We start from the raw sequence: 22746 nt of genomic DNA on the forward strand, positions 1-22746 counted from the left end.
TTCACTTGATGGTAAAATCATTGTTGAACACTTATTGTAGTTTGTTTGTTGTAAGATATCAATAATTCATATCTATAATCAGGTCGTATGTGTGTGACTGCCAGCGGCTGGCTGGGCTATAGCTAGCTGTCTTACAGTGAGATGTCCTCACTCCAGTCCAGTGAGGTGTCAGGGCTGGGGGTTGCAGGCAGGAAGCAGGTCCTCCTTTCTGTTGATGGCTGATCCAGGCTCACGGTACAGCACAGCTCCCCTGAACTGCATGACTTGGCTACACACACACACACACACACACACACACACACACACACACACACACACACACACACACACACACACACACACACACACACACACACACACACACACACACACACACACACAGTAATCGACTCTGGTTTTTGGGAGAAGATGGTGGGTCGTGGCTGATGTGATATAGCTGACCTGCTCTGAGGCAGGTTCCCCTGAGCTGGCGAAGCAGGAGCCTTCGTATGGGGGGTAAACTCTGGGACGGGGGGGTCAGACCTGTCGGGGTTAGGCCTGTTGCCCTGGGGAACTGTAAGTCATAAAGAGAGAAATGGAATCAAAGACCAGGGAGTCAAATCACTAGAACATAAAACATTTAGTCATAGCTCTTGGTTCATCCTATCGGGAAGGTTTTACCAGTGGTAATGGTAATTATACTGCATGTTTCGCATGTTGGTTTTTCCCATGCCTACTAGCCGCAGTTGACTACATTGGGTGCGTTTCAATGAGACACGCTATTCCGTATGTAGAAGCATCAAGTCAGTGATGTGAGCTCTCGCTGCTTTTGATTTCTGCCTCAGTTTTGATGCTTCTAGTCTGATGTAGCAGGCTAAAAACAACTCTAATGGAAGGAAAACACTTGCAGCGTAGTTGTAGTGCAATGTTCTTACCATAGTGCTGGACACACAGGCCCTGAGGTTGAGAATCATGGCTGGCTGTGTGCTGAACAGAGTATCCTTCACCAGCTCCCGAATCATGTCCGGGTCTATCTCTGCATCACTCTCCTGAGCACAAAACACCACTAAAGTAAGCTACCTGCCACCAAGAAGTACACCAAACAGACTAAAATATATTAGATAATAAACAGATTAGGTGTATGGTGACCTGGACTGAAAAAAAAAGTGGCATCTAGAACCTAAAAGGGTTCTTTGGCTGTCCCCATAGGAGAACCTTTTGAATAACCCTTTTTGGTTCCCGGGAGAACCCTTTTGCTTTTGGGTTCCATGTAGAACCTTTTCCATAGAGGGTTCCAATCAAATCAAAGTTTATTGGTTATGTATACTGATTTGCAGATGTTATCGCAGGTGCAGCGAAAGGCTTGTGTTTCTAGCTCCAACAGTGCAGTAGTAATACCTTGCAATACAAAACAATATGCACAAGATTTAAAAAATAATTAAAAAAATTTACCTTTCTAATAGTATAGTATCGACAGATTGTGAGCTAAAGATGAAAACCTTTCCTACGAGTATTATATTATTTATTGGGCGGCAGGTTAGAGCGTTGGACTAGTAACCGAAAGGTTGCAAGATCGAATCCCCGAGCTGACAAGGTACAAATCTGTCATTCTGCCCCTGAACAAGGCAGTTAACCCACTGTTCCTAGGCCGTCATTGAAAATAAGAATTTGTTCTTAACTGACTTGCCTAGTTAAATAAAGGTAAAATAAATAAAGAATAAAAATAGGACCATCGTAATTTGCTAGTGTCATAGGAGGCCAAACCGATGAGACCATGAGATTCTCCATAAGGGGGAAATTTTCAACCAACGGCCTCCAACACATTCCCAACATGCTCCGAATTTAATTCACATATAAGCGACGGTACTTCATTCTTTAGACTTGGCAAGATATAAATGGACCTTTAGTGTGACTGTTTCTCACCTCTCTCTGGATCCTGCGTGGGGCCACGGTGAGGGAGATCGGCTGCTGGGAGAAAGTCCAGGACACCAGCAGACCCTCTTCTTCTACTTCCTCCAGACGCACCACCAACTGATTGGGGGGAGAGGGGGACAGGCATGTTACAGGCAAGCTGGTTTAAAGGGATAGTTCACCCAATTACAAAAGGACAAATTGCTTTCTTTACACTGAAAGCAGTCTATGGATAAGGTATGACAGCAATCCATGCTTTGGTTGTGTTTACTTGGCCACTGTTTCAAATGCTAACATTTTAGCATTTGTGGCACAACTCCAATGCAAGTCAATGGTATCTATATTATCATTTTGTGATATGTCATTTTGTAATTTGACAGAACTATCCCTACTTAGTATAGCTCAACTCAATGGAATAGTCATGAAGCGTGGGAGAGTTCATTTTAATGAAAGTGATTTTACATATGCATACGTAAGCCTATGAGGTTTCATCCAACGCAGGTACACCATTCCATTTGAGGGCAATTCAATGAAGTGAAAGCTCAACAGGGTTAACTTTTTTTGAGAGGCACACACATGCAAACGTACAAATGCAAAACCATGGTGATGTGTCATACCTGGGCCAGCATTGGCTTTATGGTGATCTGGTAGGTATCCATGGAAACAGCTGCAGGTGACTGCTGGGTGACAGTCACAGGGAACGTTACAGTGTCAACCGCACACTTACACTGTAAGACCTGGAGCAGGGAAGAGACCACCATTAGAATCTATAATGTACTAGAAGAAATGGATCTATGAGAAGTCTTGTCATGATAAAAAATAACACATCATGGGTTCTATATCATGTTAACCTCTAGAAAAGGCATGCATGTTTAGTTGATACTCACCATAGTGGTAGGTGATTGGTCTGTGCAGGTCACACTATCTACAATAGCAGAGGCAGGGAGCTGGAGACTGTTGTCAAAGGTGATCTGGATGGAGCTCTGAGGAAGAGAGAGCAAAAAGCAAAAACATCAGACATTGTACATCAGTCTAATCTAGAGGGCTTAAACACACAAGGAGGAAGTATTTAAGCAGATTTTTGTAGCAATGATACAGATTATAATAGAGTTGGCCTTGCATGGCCTTGCCTGCTCAGGCTTAAACTCCAACAGCTGCTAAGAGACCTCACTATGACTTGACTTCATTGAAATGCAAATACATCAGATTCTGAGCTTTTCCTGCAGTGAAAAGTACCTCTAGTAACACTCCTCTTGAAACAAATTGCACATGCTTCCCATCAATTAAACAACTCCCAGCACTTCGTACCACCCGATACAGAGAGATACAATGCCTATGCAAAGCATGTGGCTGACACAAATCCATTGCTTGTATGTGAAAAATGCAAATGCTTCCTTGCAATACCAACAGAATATATTTATTGTAAGGATAGGGACACATTCTCTGTCATAGTACATTAGTTCAAGACCCATGACTTCATGTCCCCATTGAATCCATTCTGTGGCATAATACTACACAGGTTCTCCCATACGTCTGTCTGTCTGCTACCACCATCTGTTCCATGTGAGAATGACAGAGCAAAGACTGCAGTCACTTCAGTAAAAATGAAAATACAGTTAGATTCTCTGTGCTGTTGGCAAGTGCATAGGAATTGGCAAGGAGATGAAACATATGCTCTGAATGCTCCAGTAGCCCGGCTGCCATGGCACGCTCATTGAAAAGGCTTATTTTAATGAACTGCCATGATACATTCACATGTTCATTTCCCTGTTGTGTTGTGGGCAGGGCCAGTGCCATCGTCTCAGACCAGGTGCACGTGGTTGACAGCAACAATCGCATCCTAGTCTCTGGTCTCCATGATGAAAACCAAATCCCACAGTCGGAGAGTTGTCAGTTCGTGTTGATCAAATTCTGCTAGATATTTTGCCAATTTGTAATACATAACCCAGTCAACTAGATTCAGAGCAGAGGTCTGATATTTCAATTTTTTATTTATTTAACCTTTATTTAATTAGGCAAGTCAGTTAAGAACAAATTCTTATTTCAAATGATGGCCTAACAGGGAACAATGGGTTAACTGCCTTGTTTAGGGGCAGAATGACAGATGTTTACCTTGTCAGCTCAGGGATTCGATCCAGCAACCTTTCGGTCACTGGCCCACCACTATGCTACCTGCCGCCCCAACAATATGACATGAGATTGGAGACCCCTTTGTGAATCTCTGTGTACCGGTGACAGAGGATTAGAAGTTACGTTTCAATGGGTACCTTTAACTGGCTTAGGAGGAGAGAGCTGGGAGGGGGAAACAAATCCCCTATTGTCAGAGCATGTGTTGCTCATCGTCTTACTGAAATCGCCATCAAATGGAACTGCAGGGAAGCAAGAGGTGGCTGGTGTGACGCGGCCAGGTTGTGTGTGTGTCTGTAAGTACACATGTGCTTGTGTGCATGTTTATGCATGTGTGGTGAGAGAGGTTCGGAAGGAGATATTGTGCCAACATACAGTGCCTTGCAAAAGTATTCGGCCCCCTTGAACTTTGCGACCTTTTGCCACATTTCAGGCTTCAAACATAAAGATATAAAACTGTATTTTTTGTGAAGAATCAACAACAAGTGGGACACAATCATGAAGTGGAACGACATTTATTGGATATTTCAAACTTTAACAAATCAAAAACTGAAAAGTGGGCGTGCAAAATTATTCAGCCCCCTTAAGTTAATACTTTGTAGCGCCACCTTTTGCTGCGATTACAGCTGTAAGTCGCTTGGGGTATGTCTATCAGTTTTGCACATCGAGAGACTGACATTTTTTCCCATTCCTCCTTGCAAAACAGCTCGAGCTCAGTGAGGTTGGATGGAGAGCATTTGTGAACAGCAGTTTTCAGTTCTTTCCACAGATTCTCGATTGGATTCAGGTCTGGACTTTGACTTGGCCATTCTAACACCTGGATATGTTTATTTTTGAACCATTCCATTGTAGATTTTGCTTTATGTTTTGGATCATTGTCCTGTTGGAAGACAAATCTCCATCCCAGTCTCAGGTCTTTTGCAGACTCCATCAGGTTTTCTTCCAGAATGGTCCTGTATTTGGCTCCATCCATCTTCCCATCAATTTTAACCATCTTCCCTGTCCCTGCTGAAGAAAAGCAGGCCCAAACCATAATGCTGCCACCACCATGTTTGACAGTGGGGATGGTGTGTTCAGCTGTGTTGCTTTTACGCCAAACATAACGTTTTGCATTGTTGCCAAAAAGTTCAATTTTGGTTTCATCTGACCAGAGCACCTTCTTCCACATGTTTGGTGTGTCTCCCAGGTGGCTTGTGGCAAACTTTAAACAACACTTTTTATGGATATCTTTAAGAAATGGCTTTCCTCTTGCCACTCTTCCATAAAGGCCAGATTTGTGCAATATACAACTGATTGTTGTCCTATGGACAGAGTCTCCCACCTCAGCTGTAGATCTCTGCAGTTCATCCAGAGTGATCATGGGCCTCTTGGCTGCATCTCTGATCAGTCTTCTCCTTGTATGAGCTGAAAGTTTAGAGGGACGGCCAGGTCTTGGTAGATTTGCAGTGGTCTGATACTCCTTCCATTTCAATATTATCGCTTGCACAGTGCTCCTTGGGATGTTTAAAGCTTGGGAAATATTTTTGTATCCAAATCCGGCTTTAAACTTCTTCACAACAGTATCTCGGACCTGCCTGGTGTGTTCCTTGTTCTTCATGATGCTCTCTGCGCTTTTAATGGACCTCTGAGACTATCACAGTGCAGGTGCATTTATACGGAGACTTGATTACACACAGGTGGATTGTATTTATCCTCATTAGTCATTTAGGTCAACATTGGATCATTCAGAGATCCTCACTGAACTTCTGGAGAGAGTTTGCTGCACTGAAAGTAAAGGGGCTGAATAATTTTGCACGCCCAATTTTTCAGTTTTTGATTTGTTAAAAAAGTTTGAAATATCCAATAAATGTCGTTCCACTTCATGATTGTGTCCCACTTGTTGTTGATTCTTCACAAAAAAAATACAGTTTTATATCTTTATGTTTGAAGCCTGAAATGTGGCAAAAGGTCGCAAAGTTTAAGGGGGCCGAATACTTTCGCAAGGCATTGTAAATGGCTGGAGACAAAAATAGATGCAGCATGAGGTGCATGGAAGGGAGAAACAAGGTACTGTCAGCTCAATCATTCTAACCTACTGTGTACCTCAGTTTTTGCCTGGCCACATTTCTCCTGCCAAATGCCCAGCCACTCCCCCCAAATGTTTCTTCTCCGATATGAGTCTGGATGTGACACCCTTCCCGACCCCTTCTAAAATGTGAACACATTCTAGACTGTCTGACTGGTCACAGAAACCGATGGGTTGGGCCAGAGCAGGCCTACTTGATGACTTTATCAACATGCGTGGAAGTTAAGCAAACAACAATGGCGGCGGCTACTGGAGAAAAAATGTGTTGCTATCGAAGCAATTTTACAAAGACTGGAGGAGATACATGCTCTGAAAGAAGAACAGTTTTCAGTGTTGAAGACCTTCCTTCGAGGAGAAGACATTGTCAGGATTCTTCCCACAGGGTTTGGGAAAGGTTTAATGTTCCAGCAGACCCTGCTGGTACTCAAAGAAATGGATTGTCAAAGGCCCATAATCATTGTCATATTCCCATTGATCGCACTGATGGAGGACCAGGTAAATGAAGCTGAAAAAATTTAATAATAATTGGGGTCAAGGCGATGACACTGACTAGGGCTGGGAATGGCCAGGGACATAGAAACTAAAGGTCACGAGAAACTTTGTCAAAAAGAATGTCACTGATTGGCCTACAGGTGGCGCAGTTACAAGCAGTCTCACTTAAACCCTCATATCCGCCACCTCGTTTGACCTACAAAATTTAAACTTTGTACGTAGGTGTCTTTCCTCATGCTGATCAAATTTGCATGAGGACCCATAAGGTCCATCAGGATAGATTTTCCTTTCTGAAAACCTTTGAAAAACATCCAAAAGTTTGGGGTCACTTAAAAATGTCCTTGTTTTTGAAAGAAATTTTTAAAAAAATGTCCATTAAAATAACATCACATTGGTCAGAAATACAGTGTAGACATTTAACATTGTAAATGACTATTGTAGCTGGAAACGGATGATTTGTTATGGAATATCTACATAGGCGTACAGAGGCCCATTATCAGCAACCATCACTCCTGTGTTCCAATTACACATTGTGTTAGCCAATCCAAGTTCATCTTTTAAAAGGCTAATTGATCATTAGAAAACCCTTTTGCAATTATGTTAGCACAGCTGAAAACTGTTGTTCTGATTAAAGAAGCAAAAAACTGGCCTTCTTTAGACTAGTTGAGTATCTGGAGCATCAGCATTTGTGGGTTTGATTACAGGCTCAAAATGGCCAGAAACAAAGTACTTTCTTCTGAAACTCGTCAGTCTATTCTCGTTCTGAGAAATGAAGGCTATTCCATGCGAGAAATTGCCAAGAAACTGAAGATCTCGTACAACGCTGTGTATTTAAGGGCCTCCCTTCACAGAACAGTGGAAACTGGCTCTAACCAGAATAGAAAAAGGAGTGGGAGGCCCTGGTACAAAACTGAGCAAGACGACAAGTATATTAGAGTGTCTAGTTTGAGAAACAAACGCCACACAAGTCCTCAACTGGCAGCTTCATTAAATAGTACCCGCAAAACATCAGTCTCAATGTCAACAGTGAAGAGGCGACTCCGGGATGCTGGCCTTTTAGACAGAGTTGCAAAGAAAAAGCCATATCCCAGACTGGCCAATAAACATAAAATATTAAGATGGGCAAAAGAACACTGGACAGAGGAACTCTGCCAGCATCCCGGAGTCACCTCTTCACTGTTGATGTTGAGACTGGTGTTTTGTGGGTACTACTTAATGAAGCTGAAAGACATATGGGAGTCCCTAAAGAGTTTGAGAAAATAATGTTGATGTATTCAAAGATGGCCACCAGTAGATGGGTGGAATGTTATTCATATTTTTTTTATTATTAATCATTATATCAAAAAGCCCTATAATTAATAAACATTACTTCTAAAAACCTGCCGAAAATCTGGTGTTTCTAAGTCAAAGGGTTTTGTTATATTTCAGTCTTCTGTGATGTATATTAAGTGTAATATTTGGATGTAATTTATTTCTATATCTAACATGGTACATGGTCTTCCTTTTTTAAGCCCATAACCATGTGTGAGGTGTCAACTTTTGTTTCAACGTAGTTTTGTTTAAGACTTCCAAGAAACACTCTGTGTGACCCTGAACTGCTGTAAAAGGTATACTTAGTTTGAGAAAAGCTAAGCAATTGGTCAAAAGATGCCGGAGTAAAAAAAAAGTATTCTGATTTTACATGTCCATTTAAGCTACTGTAAATCCACTCCACAGTGGCCTATCAAGTTTGTCATCGCTATCATGGACGTCCCTGGACGTTTTGATATTTCAAAAAACAAGGAAACTATTAACAACTCATTCTTTGCATGTGTAACACTAATGCTCAAAGATCATCTGCAATCATCTTATTCTCATGAAACATGTCAGATTCACTCCAGATTTTGTATTTACTCATTACAACAGTTTAATGTCTTCAATAGATGCTGCATTCAAATTTGGTCGCAGAAAATACTTTAAAATCTTCTCATGAACCAAAAGTCACATTGTCTCCAGATGTGGTATTCAAAAAGTATTCAAAAAGTGATGAGCGGTGCCTGGTTTCTCCGGACGTGACGCTTGTCATTCAGGCCAAAGAGTTCAATCTCGGTTTCATTAGACCAGAGAATCCTTTTTCTCATGGTCTGATAGTCCATCAGGTGCCTTTTGTTTATTCATTCAATATTTTATACTTTCACATTTATTTGATAGGAAAAAATATATATAAAATGCAACATGCAATAATTTCAAAGATTTTACTGAATTACAGTTCATAATAAGGAAAACAGTCCATTTAAATAAATTCATTAGGCCCTAATCTCTGGACTTCACATGACTGCGAATAAAGATATGTGACTCGTTTTAGGAAACTAGGCGTATGTTGCAGGTGAGCCATTTGAACGTAAACTTTTTTTATTATCAAAATGCGTTTTTGGCAGAAATGCCTTCTGGAGCACACTTTCAACAGACTTGTATGCCATCTATAAATATGAATACAATTGTTAAATTACAAGCCTAGTTGGTTTAGCCACAGAAAAAAAGACAGCAACCTTCCCTGCCAGCCATGATTGTCTGAGATAATGAGTGGGCTGGACATGCCGAGAGATGAGTTCGGATTGGTCTGCCATATAGAACGCGTCTGTCTATTTGAGCTAGTCAGTATGTGTAGGTAATCCTGTCTAATGCAGCTTTTTTTTAAATCATCACTTAGTAGAACTGCATAAGTGTTGCTCTCCAACACTTATGCAGGTCCTCTCTTTCTGGAAGACCAAGTTTTGAAATCAGTGAAATTAGAGTATGATAGCTAAGGAGATGGAGAAAACCCCTGTCTCCGGATTACATCTTCAATCTAAGGGCAACCATGGCATCTGTGACAGGGAGAGGAGTCCATCCATGATGTATACGTGTAAGATAGCTACATTTTTAGACATTACACATTTCTAATTTTGACAAAGTTGTTTTCATTTCAAGTTAGTGTACTGTTAGCTAGCTAGCTAACGTTATATGTCTGATCTTACTATTTGTATCTCAGAGCCATTTGCTTTGCTAGTTATAGCCTAATGTCAGCTAGTTAACCTGGTTGGTTAGCTACCTGTAGATAAATGCAGGGTAGTATTGTCATGAGTTAGGATTATGGTTCATTGTTTACCTAGATAGGTAGCTACATGTCTTAACAAAAGAGTAACCATTTAAATAGAATATCACTGTGACAACTGTTGATAGACGTAGCTGGTAAATTCACTCTGGCTATCTACGCCGATCTCAGAGCACTCTTGTTTGAGTGTGCCAGAGCGCAGAATAACTGACGAATTTACAAATGCTCAACACCCGTTGTCAGTCAACGTTGGCAAAAAAGCGTAAATTGTTGCCAGCAGCACAGTTGCACTCACCAATGCTCTGGATAACATAAAAACAGCCTAAACATCTCTGCTAGGGCGAGTAAAATGGTCAGTGAATGGTTCTCTTACGCTAGCCAGTTAGCTTGAGTGCCTGACTGTTGTTGTTAGGACAGAACAGAACACTCAATCAACCCTTAAAGAGAAGGGTGGTGCTAAAGATTAAGAGGGTGTGAACAATGCTGAATGGGTGTAGACAAAGAAGAGCTCTCCAATAGGTACCAAAACACTCAAAGGCCATTTTCTCAAAAGTGAAGTTACAAGTTTATAAACTTTCAAAGCAGGATTACTTTCCCGTTGTTCCTCAACTGCAGTGTATGGCATACCATTTTGTAGCTCTGTGTCTCTGCTTTTATTCAATGTAAAAAAAAAAAAAACATTTCACATATGCATATGCTTTTGGTCACAGATACCTTAATAAAAGGTAGGGGCGTGGATCAGAAAACCAGTCGGTATCTGGGGTGACCACCATTTTCCTCATGCAACGCGACACATCTCCTTCGCATAGAGTTGATCAGGATGATTATTGTGGCCTGTGGTATACACTGACTGAACCACCGGATTCATCAATACATACATAGATGATGTGATACCGATGGTGTCTTTCAAAACTTACTGAATTAAAAACCTTAGATTGATTGCAGCCTTGTCAGGAAACTGAAGTAGAGAGATGCTGCTTATAAACACGTCAAGGTGACCAGGGAGAACTCGATGGTTAAACAGTACAAATACGACCTACGCAGAATGCTCAAGATTGCAAGACACAGGTATAGGGATAAAGTGGAGGAGGAATTCAGCGGGTAGGACATGAGGCGTGTGTGGCTTCTAAAGATCACAGATTACAAAAAGAAAGCCAGTCACGTCGCATCCTACCGGACGAGCTAAACACCTTTTGTTTTCACGCTTCGAGCGTAAAACCTCTGAGCTGCAGAGGAGAGCCCCATAGGATAACAAGGGCTACGTGCTTATGGTCTCCGCAGAGGACATACAGTGGGGAGAACAAGTATTTGATAACCTGCAAAATCGGCAGTGTTTCTTACTTACAAAGCATGTAGAGGTCTGTAATTTTTATTATAGGTACACGGAATAGATAGACGGAATCTAAAACAAAAATTCAGAAAATCACATTGTATGATTTTTAAGTAATTAATTAGCATTTTATTGCATGACATAAGTATTTGATACATCAGAAAAGCATAACTTTATATTTGGTATAGAAACCTTTGTTTGCAATTACAGAGATCATACGTTTCCTGTAGTTCTTGACCAGGTTTGCACACACTGCAGCAGGGATTTTGGCCCACTCCTCCATACAGACCTTCTCCAGATCCTTCAGGTTTCGGGGCTGTTGCTGGGCAATACGGGCTTTCAGCTCCCTCCAAAGACTTTCTATTGGGTTCAGGTCTGGAGACTGGCTAGGCCACTCCAGGACCTTGAGATGCTTCTTACGGAGCCACTCCTTAGTTGTGATTTTCTGGATTTTTGTTTCAGATTCTGTCTCTCACAGTTGAAGTGTACCTATGATAAAAATGACAGACCTCTACATGCTTTGTAAGTAGGAAAACCTGCAGAATCGGCAGTGTATCAAATACTTGTTCTCCCCACTGTATGTAAGTCATTCAAGCGTGTTGACCCTCGCAAGGCTGCCGGCCCAGACGGCATCCGTAGCCGCACCCCTCATAGCATTTGCAGACCGGCTGGCTGTTTTGTTCTTGAACATTTTCAATCTCAGGCCGTTATCCTCACCTACTTCATGATGTCCACTATCATTCTCCGTGCCCAAGAAAGGTAAAGTTACTGAACTGAATTGACTACCGACCGGTAGCACTCCCTTCATCATGTAGTGCTTTGAGAGGTTAGTAAAAGACCACATCACCTCTTCCCTCCCCAACACACTCAACCCTCTCCAATTTGCTTACCACACCAACATATCCACAACGCAATTGCCATTGCACTGCCCTCACCCACCTGGACAAAATGAATGCATATGTGAGGACGTTGTTTGATTACAGCTCAGCCTTCAATACCATAGTGCCCTCTAAGCTAACAACAAAGTTCACGGCCCTGGAACTGAACTCCTCCCTATGCCACTAAGTCCTGGACTTCCTGATGGGTCATCCCCAGGTGGTGATGGTAGGCAACATTACCTCCTCAACACCGATCCTCAACACGGGGACCCCACAAGGGTGCGTCTTGGTGAAGAAGGCCCAACAGCAACTCCTCAACCTCAGGAAGTTGTAGAAATTTGGCCTGTCACGAGAGCCGACAGTGTTCTACAGGAGCACCATCATGACAGCCTGGTACAGCAACTCCATCGCTGCTGACCGCAAGGCTCTACAGAGGGTGGTACGCTCAGCCGAACGCAACATTTGGTGCACACCGCCTGCCCTTCAGGACACCGACATCACTAGTGTTACAGGAAGGCCAAAAAGAGCATAAAGTACCCGAGCCACAGCCTGTTCTTCCCGCTTCTATCACTCAGACGCATACAGTATATGAGCATCATAAATAAATAATAAAAGGTAAAAAATAATAATAATAATAATAATAATCATCATGGCAAAAACTGTCAGACTGGCCAATAGCTTCTACCCCCAGACCATCAGGCTGCTGAATACTAGGCAGCTACCTACCCCTCCTGCTGCACCTTGTATGGACATATACCCTGCGCACACCCTCCAATGGACATTTATCATTGTTACAGTTGTAAATACAGTGCCTTGCGAAAGTATTCGGCCCCCTTGAACTTTGCGACCTTTTGCCACATTTCAGGCTTCAAACATAAAGATATAAAATTGTATTTTTTTTGTGAAGAATCAACAAGTGGGACACAATCATGAAGTGGAACGACATTTATTGGATATTTCAAACTTTTTTAACAAATCAAAAACTGAAAAATTGGGCGTGCAAAATTATTCAGCCCCTTTACTTTCAGTGCAGCAAACTCTCTCCAGAAGTTCAGTGAGGATCTCTGAATGATCCAATGTTGACCTAAATGACTAATGATGATAAATACAATCCACCTGTGTGTAATCAAGTCTCCGTATAAATGCACCTGCACTGTGATAGTCTCAGAGGTCCGTTAAAAGCGCAGAGAGCATCATGAAGAACAAGGAACACACCAGGCAGGTCCGAGATACTGTTGTGAAGAAGTTTAAAGCCGGATTTGGATACAAAAAGATTTTCCAAGCTTTAAACATCCCAAGGAGCACTGTGCAAGCGATAATATTGAAATGGAAGGAGTATCAGACCACTGCAAATCTACCAAGACCTGGCCGTCCCTCTAAACTTTCAGCTCATACAAGGAGAAGACTGATCAGAGATGCAGCCAAGAGGCCCATGATCACTCTGGATGAACTGCAGAGATCTACAGCTGAGGTGGGAGACTCTGTCCATAGGACAACAATCAGTCGTATATTGCACAAATCTGGCCTTTATGGAAGAGTGGCAAGAAGAAAGCCATTTCTTAAAGATATCCATAAAAAGTGTTGTTTAAAGTTTGCCACAAGCCACCTGGGAGACACACCAAACATGTGGAAGAAGGTGCTCTGGTCAGATGAAACCAAAATTGAACTTTTTGGCAACAATGCAAAACGTTATGTTTGGCGTAAAAGCAACACAGCTGAACACACCATCCCCACTGTCAAACATGGTGGTGGCAGCATCATGGTTTGGGCCTGCTTTTCTTCAGCAGGGACAGGGAAGATGGTTAAAATTGATGGGAAGATGGATGGAGCCAAATACAGGACCATTCTGGAAGAAAACCTGATGGATGCTGCAAAAGACCTGAGACTGGGACGGAGATTTGTCTTCCAACAAGACAATGATCCAAAACATAAAGCAAAATCTACAATGGAATGGTTCAAAAATAAACATATCCAGGTGTTAGAATGGCCAAGTCAAAGTCCAGACCTGAATCCAATCGAGAATCTGTGGAAAGAACTGAAAACTGCTGTTCACAAATGCTCTCCATCCAACCTCACTGAGCTCGAGCTGTTTTGCAAGGAGGAATGGGAAAGAATTTCAGTCTCTCGATGTGCAAAACTGATAGAGACATACCCCAAGCGACTTACAGCTGTAATCGCAGCAAAAGGTGGCGCTACAAAGTATAAACTTAACGGGGCTGAATAGTTCTGCACGCCCAATTTTTCAGTTTTTGATTTGTTAAAAAAAGTTTGAAATATTCAATAAATGTCGTTCCACTTCATGATTGTGTCCCACTTGTTGTTGATTCTTCACAAAAAAATACAGTTTTATATCTTTATGTTTGAAGCCTGAAATGTGGCAAAAGGTCGCAAAGTTCAAGGGGGCCGAATACTTTCGCAAGGCACTGTATGTATATGTCATTATTTTTATTACTCGATTGGTTAGACGAGCCAATCGCTGAGGACTTTGTTTTGTACAACGCCCCTCATTTTGACATCACCACAAACGACTTCAATGACGACAGTCTCAGACAGAAATATGTAGCGATCATTGAGCAGCAGAATAACTCAGTTTGAGTCATGAGGCAACATCCGTTGCCATTTTGATTAGACAGTGACTCGACCCTCCAGTTTATATAACTTTGCATAGCTCTCGGATTTCACTTTGCCTTCAATAATAGCTATGACCATATAATTTCAATAAATCCAAAACATGGCATGACAAATATTTACCCTCACCATGACGTTAAGCTAGTGTAGAGCAGCATCTACTGTACTTTTCCCCCACTATTATCAATCACTTTGAATCCCAACACTGTGCACAAAAAAACATTGAAAAGGTCAATACTATCATCCTCAGTCATTTGTGTAATACAATGAGACTACATTCATATATCCTGAGTCATTACAATGAAACTTTTCTTATTTAAATCATCTAAAATCCATTCTTTACCGCACCTGATGCTATATGGTTGAACAACCGAGTCATTAAAGATTGGCCTACTCCTCATGTGGGAGAAGTGACAGTCACAGTTACAGCTTTGTTCTTGAGAGAGTGGGAGTCTCTACAGGGGGAATTTATAGAGCGAGATCCTTCCTGAGGATGTCCAGGGTGTTACTTTGTGTTTGCGTCACTGTCCTAAGTCCCACGGGTCTCTGGGTAACTACAGTGCCTTCAGAAAGTATTCACACCCTGTGACGGTTCTCATTTCCGTCACCATCTATTTGAGATTTTCACGAATTACAAGTTACTATTTATTTGTTTATTGAGCAACGGTGTGTGTAATGTGCAACAGAGTGCCATATGAGGGAGGTGTTGGGAGCCGGGGGAAGACAAAACAGTGGGCACACAGCAAGCTGTAACATAAACAAACAAACAAACAAACACCACATTTTAGTGATCTCTGGTCCATTGTTAAAATGATCCCCTTATATTGTTAAGAGTCGTTATGTTGTGCTCTTTCTGTATTTGAATGTCTGTTAGCTAACTGCATTTGTTTTCAGAACCTGAGCCGTGTACTTAGCTTGATGTGCATTCCATTTGCTTCGTCTCATCCTGGGTGTTGTAAAGGAAGTGATGGCACATTCAGCCCCTTTTTATGAAAGGGTTCCCACCACTGTTGATCATGTGAATTTCTAGAAGTAATTGATAGTCATGACGTTTGATATTATTTGGCAAAGTTCTATAACTGTTAATTAATTAAGGATAATGAGGTAACATGTAAATTGGTGATTATTGAAGTTAATGGATATGTTGGCTTGTTCCACAGTCATGGTATAAAGAACCTGGCAGACACTTATAAGAAATCCTGCTACGCCCTCCGATGGACCATCAAACCAGCAAAGCATCAATACAGGATTAAGATTGAATCCTACTACTCCGGCTCTATCACGGAATACAAAGGGAAACCCAACCACAAGATGCCCAATGACACAAGCCTACCAGATGAGCTAAATGCCTTCTATGATCACTTTGAGGCAAGCAACACTGAACCATGTGTGAGAGCACCGGCTGTTCCAGATGACTGTGTGATCACACTCTCCATAGCCGAAGAAAGACATTTAAAAACAGGTTAACATTCACAAGACGGAATACCAGGATGCGTACTTAGAGAATGCGCTGACCAGATGGAAAGTGGTGTCACTGACATTTTCAACCTCGCCCTGTAGCACTCACATCTGTAGCCATGAAATACTTTGAAAGGCTGGTCATGGCTCACATCAGCACCATCATCCCAAACAACCTGTAACTACTACAATTTGCATATCGCCCCAATAGATACACAGATGACGCAATCGCTATTGCATTCCACACTTCCCTTTCCCACTTGGACAAAAGGAACACCTTCGTGAGAATGCTGTTCTTTAACTACAGTTCAGCGTTCAACGCCACAGTGCCCTATTATTGAGAAACTTTTGTTATTGCCCAAATACTTATTTTCCACCATCATTTGCAAATAAATTCATTAAAAATCCTACAATGTGATTTTCTGGATTTTTTTCCCTCATTTTGTCTGTCATAGTTGAAGTGTACCTATGATGAAAATTACAGGCCTCTCATCTTTTTAAGTGGGATAACTTGCACAATTGGTGGCTGACTAAATACTTTTTTGCCCCACTGTATGTCAAGGGGTATGAATACTTTGTGAAAGCACTAAATTATTCTACTATGGGGTTGTTAGATTTTTCTATTCATTACTCGTTTTGTTTGCAGAGTAAATTTAAATATGGACTGTTCTAGCATCTTTAAAAAATGCACCTAGGCAGACATATTTCTTCATGCTCTATATTTTTTGTGATGGCATAATGATTTTTGCTGAGGTGCAGCGCCAAAGCTAAATGACTGCGATGGAAACACAATCTGGCATACAACAACATATTTCCCGCTCCCGCTGGAGTGGAATTGCCCACATGGCATACTGCAGTCGACAAATCACATGTTTCAATGGATACGCTACTACCCATGACTCATACTGCGTGTTTTACATGTTAAATTAAGTTATATTTTTGTGCAGCATTAAATCAGAGAGGATTCCCAGATTTCCCACACAAAACCATCTACTGGTGTTGGAACATGAAGATAAATGTTTTTGAAGGAAGCTTTTTGAAGGACGCCATTTGTTGTCCAACAAAGCCCCGGTCACAGAAAGAGAGAGAGAACCTTGGTCTTGAGATAATCATCAGGCTATTTATAATTGCAGATCCCCCCCCCAGCCACCCATCAGCAGACAGTCTTGTTTCCTTTCCTCCAGATGCACAGTGATGCACACAGTGAGGCTGTAACCTGCTCCTCCCAAACTGACCCACCACCTGTAGTGTAGAGACCACTCAGACAATGGGATGACATTACTGATGATGCAGATGCCAACCAAGCCTTCTCCTACAGCAGTGTCACACCAGCTTGCTCCGAGTACCTTCTTGGCCCTGCTCAGCATAAAGCCTTGCTATATAAAACTCAAGTCTTTCTTCAAATAGGGTTACTATTTTATACTCGTTCTTACTATTCAAATGACGTCACCATTTTGTTTGTCAACATGTCACTAAATGTTTCGGAACCCGGCAATAACACTTCTTCTACTCATAGGCCTTAACCTCTGGCTGAGTAACATCACACAGACAATGCCACAGCTCCTCAATCTCTCATCAAAGGACTTCCAAAATTCTCTCCCAAGGTGGAAGCCGTGAAGCTGTTGCATCACACACTAGTAAACAACTACATCAGAAGAGAGGACCCTCATGTGCATCCATCGGAGGAGAGTACTGTATATGTGTATTTTCTACGTACGCAGTATCAAAGAGGTCAGTGTGTGTTTGTGTGTGCTTAATTGCTTTAGCATTCTCATGTATAAGTGAAGCTGGAGCCACTATGTTAGTGTTTGTAAGCATCTGCTCTCTCTCTGTGTGCATTAGTCTGGAGCATTACGCTGTGGAATGAGTCCGCCGGTAAGAGCTGTGTCTGTCTGATGTGCGTTGTGTTTTAAATTAAAATCTATATGATCCGCCATCATATGGGCTACCCACCATGTGGATAGGAGCATGTGTTGGTACATTAGCCAGAGGCGTGTACTTATGTTTTTGTACAGTACTAGTCAATAGAGGTGATTATAATTGTAATTACACAGCACCATGTGTAATTGTGTGTGTGTGCGTCCTCCCAGAGGACGTCCTTCTGTTGACATCCGAGTCACACGTAACCAGCTGTGCTGAGGCCTTATGCCAAATCCCTGGATTACAGAGCGCGAGAGAGACGGGAAAGCTTCTTAGTTTACCCTGTTGATCATCATCATTTAACCGGACACACACACACACACACACACACACGTCTGCATTCCTCCTCTCCAGTCTTTCTCCCATTCACATAGGCATATGCACTCCTGTGATCCGTCTCCATCAGCAGCACACCAGTGGTAATCGGACTAAAATGGCACTGTGGAATTGTGTTTGCAGAACCAATTAACACGAATGACAATATCCTGATCCAGCATCTTCAGGAGAGTGGGGGTACACCCATGTCCGTCACACCAAATGATGTGTGGGTATCGACGCCAAAGTCTGTGTGTGGAAATGGAACACATCCATCACATAGTATCAGACACTTGGATGCCCAGACCCGCACGGCGCACGCACGCAGACATACACACACTCGTGTGTCCCTGGCTTCCTCACCTACAGTGCATTTGGAAAGTATTCAGACCCCTTGATTTTCTTTCCACGTTGTTCCATTACAGCCTTATTCTAAAATTATTTAAAATTTATTGTTTTCCTCATCGATCTACACACAATACCCCATAATGACACAGTGAAAACAGGTAAAAAACAGAAATACCTTATTTACATAGGTATTCAGACCCTTCGCTATGAGACTTAAAATTGAGCTCAGGTGCATCCTGTTTCCATTGATCATCATTGAGATGTTTCTACAACTTGATTGGAGTCCACCTGTAAATCCACCTGGTAAATTCAATTGATTGTACATGATTTGGAAAGGCACACCTGTTTATATAAGGTCCCACAGTTGACAGTGTACTGCATGTCAGCGCAAAAACCAAGCAGTGATGTCGAAGGAATTGTCCAAGGAGCTCAGAGACAGGATTGTGTCGAGGCACAGATCTGGGGAAGGGTACCAAAACATTTCTGCAGCATTGAAGGTCCCCAAGAACACAGTGGCCCCCATCATTCTTAAATGGAAGAAGTTTGGAACCCCCAAGACTCTTCCTAGAGCTGGCCGCCCGGCCATACTGTACAATCGGAAGAGAAGGCCCTTGGTCAGGGAGTTGACCAAGAACCCAATGGTCACTCTGACAGAGCTCCAGAGTTCCTCTGTGGAGATGGGATAACTTTCCAGAAGGACAACCATCTCAACCATCAACCATCTCAAATAAAATCAGGCCTTTATGGTAGTGGCCAGAAGGAAGCCACTTCTCAGTAAAAAAAACTTGACTTCAGAAATAGGTTCAGACTGAACATTACTCACTCAGTTTGAGTAAGATAGTATTTCCAGGTTCTGCTGTGGTTCTTATGCAGGTTTTGTTTGTTAGAAGTTTTTTTCTTGATAATCCTTGGTAGTAAGGATTCCCCACAGATCTGGGGAAGGGTACCAAAACATTAATGCAGCATTTTTAAATTTTATTTGAACCTTTATTTAACTAGTCAAGTCAGTTAAGAACAAATTCTTATTTACAATGAGGGCCTAGGAACAGTAGGTTAACTGCCTTGTTCGAACGACCGATTTTTACCTTGTCAGCTCAGGGATTCGATCTAGCAACTTTTCGGTTACTGGCCCAATGCTCTAACCACTAGGCTACCTGCCGCCCACTTGGAATTTGCCAAAAGTCACCTAAAGGACTCTGACCATGAGAAATAAGATTCTCTGGTCTGATGAAACCAAGATTGAACTCTTTGACCTGAATGCCAAGCGTCAAACCATCCCTACAGTGAAGCATGGCGGTGCAGCATCATGCTGTGGGATGTTTTTCAGAGGCAGGGACTGGGAGACTAGTCAGGATCGAAGGAAAGATGAACGGAGCAAAGTACTGAGAGATCCTTTTATTTATTTTTACCCCTTTGTCTCCCCAATTTCGTGATATTCAATTGGTAGTTACAGTATTGTCCCATCATTGCAACACCCGTACAAACTCGGGAGAGGCGAAGGTCGAGAGTCATGTGTCCTCCGAAACACAACCCTGACAAGACGCACTGCTTCTTGACACACTCTCGTTCAACCCGGAAGCCAGCCGCACCAATGTGTTGGAAGAAACACGGTACAACTGGCAACCGAAGTCAGTGTGCATCCGCTCCGGCCCACCACAAGGAGTCGTTAGAGGGCGATGGGACAAGGACATCCCGGCCAGCCAAACCCTCCCCTAACCCGGATGATGCTGGGAAAATTGTGCGCTGCCTCATGGGTCTCCCGGTCGCGGCTGGCTGCGACACACCCTGGGATCAAACCCGGGTCTGTAGTGACAGCTCAAGCATTGGGATGCAGTTCCTTAAACCGTTGCGCCACTCGGGAGGCATACAGAGAGATCCTTGATGAAAACCAGCTCCAGAGAGCTCAGGACCTCAGACTGAGGTGAAGGTTAACCTTCCAACAGGACAACGACCCTAAGCACACAGCCAAGACAACGCAGGAGTGGCTTCGGGACAAGTCTCTGAATGTCCTTGAGTGGCCCAGCCAGAGCCCGAACATCTCTGGAGAAACGTGAAAATAGCTGTGCAGCAACGCTCTCCATTCAACCTGACAGAGCTTGAGAGGATCTGTGGCGAAGAATGGGAGAAACTCCCCAAATACAGGTGTGCCAAGCTTTTACCATCATACCCAAGAAGACGAGGCTGTAATCGCTGCCAAAGGTGCTTCAAAGTACTGAGTAAAGGGTCTGAATACTTATAGAAATGTTATATTTCAGTGTTTTATTTTTAATACATTTGCAAAAAATTCGAAAAAAATGTTTTTGCTTTGTCATTATGAGGTATTGTGTGTGGATTAATGAGAAATAAACAATTTAATCCATTTTAGAATAAGAATGTAATGTAACAAAATGTGGAAAAAGTCCAGATGTATGAATACTTCCCGAATGCAAGCTCTTAGCCTCAGTGGCTGCGTGTTTGGGCCATGGTTTACAGCATGACAGCCTAGTTCCAAGCAAAGACGGACTTGGGTGTACACTCAGGATAAGGATATGGTAGCCTCAGTTGATTCCATGCTCCCTGCACGACACGTGGGAATGAGACCTGGGAGTTTGGTAATGCAAGACTAATAAGGCCATGGGACTCTACCGTGTGATGTCAGGTGGTGACATACTGTATGCCTAGAGTGTAAGGATTTAAGTGTATCAGAAGACAAAGACAGACATGACATACTCATAAATAAGTAAGATACAACTTTTCTAATTTCTATTACAAAATATAGCCTTTAGTGGATTATCACATATCTGATGATGCTGTGTAGGATATGGTAATGGTAATCTTGGTGGTAATTTTAAACTTGAATAGCCATGTCTTCATAGCACAACAAGTATTCTATAACAACATCAGTGGATGGTGCCAGAGCAGCACTTTAGGATAATGTAATAAAATTACTCAGGTTTCTCCATCCCGACATAACGACCATGTAATGACACTGATGCCTCTATTCCTCCTGCATATTTTGCCCGATGCAGAAACATAATCGTGACAGTGCACAGGTCAGTGTGAACGTGAGTCACAGTCGCAGACACCATGGTTTGGGACTGTTGCCAAGGTATCTGTTACCGAGTGTCCAGGGCAACATGCCTGGCAGGTGCCTGTGTGTGAGGAGCGGAGAGCTTGATGACGGTGACATGGCTCGCCCCTTGGTTAAGGCTGTTACAGTGACCATTTTACCGCCACGAGTCATGAAGGCAGTCAAATTCCATGTGAGCGTTTAGTCATGGTAATTAGGCTTCTCCAAGCTCTGATGCTGCTGATGGTCATTAGTAGCATACCAAACCTGCTAACTGCCTGGTACTCCATGTAATCGGTGCTGTACCGCTGTAACTTGACCGATTAATCGGAATGGCCGATTTCAAGTTTTCATAACAATCGGAAATCGGTATTTTAGGGCGCCGATTAATTAAAAAAAAAAAGTTTTTACACCTTTATTTAATCTTTATTTAGCTAGGCAAGTCAGTTAAGAACACATTCTTATTTTAGGAACGGTGGGTTAACTGCCTCGTTCAGGGGCAGAAAGAGATGTTCACCTTTTCAGCTCGGGGGATCCAATCTTGCGACCTTACAGTTAACTAGTCCAACGCAATAACGACCTGCCTCTTTCTCGTTGCACTCCACAAGGAGACTGCCTGTTACGCAAATGCAGTAAGCCAGGGTAAGTTGCCAGCTAGCATTAAACTTATCTTATAAAAATCAATCAATCATAATCACTAGTTAACTACACATGGTTGATGATATTACTAGATATTATCTAGCGTGTCCTGTGTTGCATATAATCTGACTGTGCATACAAGCATACAAGTATCTAAGTATCTGACTGAGCGTTGGTAGACAGAAGCAGGTGCGTAAACATTCATTCAAACAGAACTTTCGTGTGTTTTGCCAGCAGTTCTTCGTTGTGAGTCAAGCATTGCGCTGTTTATGACTTCAAACCTATCAACTCCCGAGATGAGGCTGGTGTGACCGAAGTGAAATGGCTGGCTAGTTAGCGCGCGCTAATAGCTTTTCAAACTTCACTCGCTCTGAGCCTTGGAGTGGTTGTTCCCCTTGCTCTGCATGGGTAACGCTGCTTCGATGTGGTGGCTGTTGTCGTTGTGTTGCTGGTTCGAGCGAGGAGAGGGACGGAGGCTACACTGTTACACTGGCAATACTAAAGTGCCTATAAGAACATCCAATAGTCAAAGGT

General features: G+C 42.5%; 1 protein-coding gene across 4 annotated transcripts in view; it reads right to left on the minus strand.

Annotated features, from left to right (window-relative positions):
* c2cd2l (c2cd2 like) overlaps positions 1-22746 on the minus strand; it is a 47666-nt gene that overhangs the window by 12072 nt on the left and 12848 nt on the right. For all 4 annotated transcript variants that reach the window (XM_021619001.2, XM_021619003.2, XM_021619004.2 and 1 more), the window contains exons 3-8: positions 2778-2873; positions 2508-2627; positions 1903-2010; positions 915-1028; positions 442-553; positions 136-268 (exon numbers count right to left, since the gene is read on the minus strand). In XM_021619001.2, coding sequence (XP_021474676.2) covers positions 136-268; positions 442-553; positions 915-1028; positions 1903-2010; positions 2508-2627; positions 2778-2873 — 683 coding nt within the window. The remainder of the gene's footprint in view (positions 1-135; positions 269-441; positions 554-914; positions 1029-1902; positions 2011-2507; positions 2628-2777; positions 2874-22746) is intronic.

The sequence above is a fragment of the Oncorhynchus mykiss genome, chromosome 10 (genome assembly GCF_013265735.2).
Source record: "Oncorhynchus mykiss isolate Arlee chromosome 10, USDA_OmykA_1.1, whole genome shotgun sequence".
Lineage (NCBI taxonomy): Eukaryota > Metazoa > Chordata > Actinopteri > Salmoniformes > Salmonidae > Oncorhynchus > Oncorhynchus mykiss.